The sequence below is a fragment of the Cyprinodon variegatus genome, unplaced genomic scaffold (genome assembly GCF_000732505.1).
Source record: "Cyprinodon variegatus isolate N-32 unplaced genomic scaffold, C_variegatus-1.0 Scaffold921, whole genome shotgun sequence".
NCBI lineage: Eukaryota > Metazoa > Chordata > Actinopteri > Cyprinodontiformes > Cyprinodontidae > Cyprinodon > Cyprinodon variegatus.
In genome coordinates this window covers 261985-265584 of record NW_015151374.1, presented here as the reverse complement: position 1 = coordinate 265584, position 3600 = coordinate 261985, and the positions used below count along the sequence as shown (strand labels likewise).

At 35.7% G+C, this 3600-nt stretch overlaps 1 protein-coding gene across 1 annotated transcript in view; it reads left to right on the top strand.

Annotated features, from left to right (window-relative positions):
* LOC107099935 (chloride channel protein ClC-Kb-like) overlaps positions 1-3600 on the top strand; it is a 31084-nt gene that overhangs the window by 18037 nt on the left and 9447 nt on the right. The window contains exons 14-15 of the mRNA XM_015398263.1: positions 645-861; positions 1018-1033. Of these exons, the coding sequence (XP_015253749.1) occupies positions 645-861; positions 1018-1033 (233 nt within the window). The remainder of the gene's footprint in view (positions 1-644; positions 862-1017; positions 1034-3600) is intronic.

The window sequence follows — 3600 nt, the reverse complement described above, 5'->3', positions numbered from 1 at the left end:
CGCCTCATGCTAACAGTAGTGACAGTGACCCTAGCCAAATGCAAAACTGGTGAAAAAGAGTCAGAAAAGATGAGGAGGGGAAAAAATGTCAGTGGCCTCCACCTGTAAAACCATTCCTGTTTTGATGGTCATCTCGTTGTTGCCCCTCTAGTGCACCTGTTGGTAATTCCATGAACACCAAAGTAGCTGAAACTGATTAACAACCCCCTCTGCTACTTACCTGCCAAATCAATATCCCAGAAGTTTAATTAACTTGATGCTATACTATTACAAAGTGTTCCTTTAATTTTTTGAGTAGTGCATATGTTTATTTGAAAAACTAGAACTTGCATATAACTTTGCATTGAATACATTGAATTTGCATAATGATCATGCTATGATCATTAGTAGTATGTATGCGATTTACTTGGTGCATATTTACTTGACTAGAAATAGCATAGAGTAGTGGAACTCTAACTTGAGTAAAAATTCTGGGTACTCTACTCATCTCTGTAGATTTCAAATTGATTTTCAGAAAGTCACATCTAATATTTTATAAGGTGTTGAACAAAAAAACAACAACCTTGCAATTCATGTAAATAAGCTGGTTGCAGAGGTATAATTGTACATTTATCAAAAAGGTCACTTATTGTCCAATCTTGCAGGTGCAGCTGCCTTCTCTGGTGCTGTAACCCATACACTGTCTCCAGCCCTCCTGGCTGTAGAGCTGACAGGTCAGTTCAGCCATGCTGTACCCATCCTCCTGTCCACTGTGCTGGCCAATGCCCTGGCACGCTCTGGGAACCGACCATCCTTCTATGATGCCATCTCTATCAGTAAGAAGCTTCCATACCTGCCCTCACTGAAGAAGGCGTGTCGCCAGTAAGAACAAACACAAAAATTATTAATATTATTATTTATATTATATTGGAAGAGCCCATTATAATCTGTAATATTGGCTTAGTGTCACTTCTTGGGAGATTTTCTTGTTTCACTCTTTTACATCAGCGTATATAACAGCAAATGGTTATATTAAAGCTCCAGAGGGATGCCAGTAGGGTTTTCCACAGCATTCATCTCTGCCTCTGAAATTATAAGTGCTTGGACTTTTAAATAATGAACGAGAGTTTTTCCTTTTTTAATGACTTTGGCTTAAAAATAGTTAATCATTATTTATTATTATTAAGTAATTGATGTGCATTATTCAACCGGCCATCAGAAGGTAGAATTAAAAAAACTGGAAAAAAAACTCAACTTGTTGATCAGTTCAGGTAACATTAGTATCCATCACTTCAAGACTATCGATTCAAATTTCGCCAAATATCAGTTCAGAAAGCACCAAAAATGTCCCACTGGGATTAATCAACAAATAGCAAATTTATCGACAAAATCACGTATTTTTACTTACAGAAAATACTACATTTTTATAAGCAAGTGTTTGTCAGCAGTTAACATTGAAATCCAAACTCTAAATGAGTAGCTGTGTCTAATAACCAACTTCAAGATTAAACTGGACCTAAATAACCAAATAAGAGCCAAATTAAAGAAACTTTTATGCAAATTTCATTAAATTTATACCAAAAAGGAAACCAAGACTGAACAAGAAATGTAATAATATGAAAGGGTTTTGGTACCAAAAATTAGAGATCTGAAAGATGGGATAGCCAAACCAAAGCTATGCAGAGTTGTGTCTGCGATCAGGACTGTTCAGACAAGATTGGAGAAATAAGATATCCGCATGGAGCAGCAGCACCTGAGGAACAAAGGACACACCTTAGATGGCCATGATGTTCAGATCCTGGACACAGATGGTTTGAAGGGTGAAGGAAAAGAGAAATATTTCTGCTGAACAGAAGGGAAGGATTACAGCATTCATGCATCTCTAACCCTAGTTTCATTATGATATTGATGGACAAGTTATTTGACATAACTGACTTCTGGGTAGTTGTAAAAACAAGCAAAATATAACAATAATAATATAATTTTAGATTTTCGGCTTGTTAGTTAATCCATTAAGATAAATGCTATGGCTGAAATGAACTTATTAAATGTGAATGTATCTGAGCTGGATCCTGTTTGTTTTGATCTAAAATCCCTAGAGATAATATTGTTTTTACATCAGTGCACTTAGAGGTATTATTTTGTTCTCAACTGTAAGCAATTTCTGCACTAGTTAGTGTGTTCAGCTAAAAAATAAACTGCCAATACCTGCAGCCCTTTAAGAGGCTTGTAAAATCGAGCCCACGGTTTAAATAAACTGAGCTTTAGCTAAGAACCCAAAAACAAACGATCATCAGAGCTGACACACATTACCAACTAATGATTATTATATAATTCTGTCACGATTTGTATGGAGGGTGGTTGAGGCCCCAATTTAGAGACTGAAAGGCAGAAGGGAATCTTGCAAATTTAATGAAGTAGCTGAGGAAAAATCCAAAAATCCACAAATACAAAGAACCCAAAAAAACAAAACATTGGGGAAAACTCACGTGGGAAGCCAGAGACGAGGGAAACAACAAAACAACAACAACAAGGAACCAGCACTGAGTGACTGCAGAGGTGGAGTATATAAGGCAAGGCAAGGCAAATTTATTTGTATTGCACAATTCAGTACAAAGACAATACAAAGTGCTTTACATGATTAAAATATAGGAAAATAAAACAGAATCAAAGCAAGTAGGGAAAAATAAATAAATGCAGAAACAAAAAAAAGAACATTAAAAACATTTGGACTAAAGAAAATAAAAAAGTTGAACTAATGATGTTTCAGTTGAACTGTTTAACTAGAACAGTCGAAGGCAATCCTAAACAAATATGTTTTTAAGGGAAGCAGAACAAAGAATGGATTATGAACTGAATAAGGAGCAGGTGTGAGTGGAGCTAACTAGAAGAAAGCCAAACAAGCACAAGAGGGCAAAACAGAGTAACTAAAGACTGCTGAATATAACGGAAAATAAACCAAAGACCAATAAAACAAAATAACTAATAATGAAAACTAAAAACTCAGAGTCCCAAAAGGGGAGAACCATGAGAAAGTCCCTGTATTCCATGTTCCCTCAGCTTTGATGGATGTATTATGCTAAACAGCTAAATGTAAAAAAATATATTCTGTCTGCACTTATTTACAAAAAAAGAGTTTTTCTCAAATTAGGAGCATAATTTGCATTTAGTGTTTTTGTTTTCATTGTCCCACTATCGTGGTTGGAGCTGGCATAAAGCTGGGCTTCTGCACCAAAATGCAGACAGCTACACCAGTTGAGCATGTTTGTGAAAGGGCTTATACTGATTAGGAAAAAAACAACAACACATTTACAAAAACAGATGATGTGCAAAAACTAAGGCGAACACAAGAAAACCAGTAGCAAACAAAGCAAAAGGCTTAAAAAGAAGAGAACAGCTGCAGACATGGGGTGAAAGAGAGAAAGTATTACCTGGGCAGACGGGGAGAAAGTGAGAAGAAATGAACATAACACAACAAAATACATCACTATACAACACTAAAAGGAATCAGAAGCTCAAAAACAAGGGAAAAAAGGATGCCTCAAAACAGCTTATTAGTAATAACACCTATTCCAGGTAATTTATGTCAAAATTTGAATTCAGAGGAAAAAAAAAAAAAAA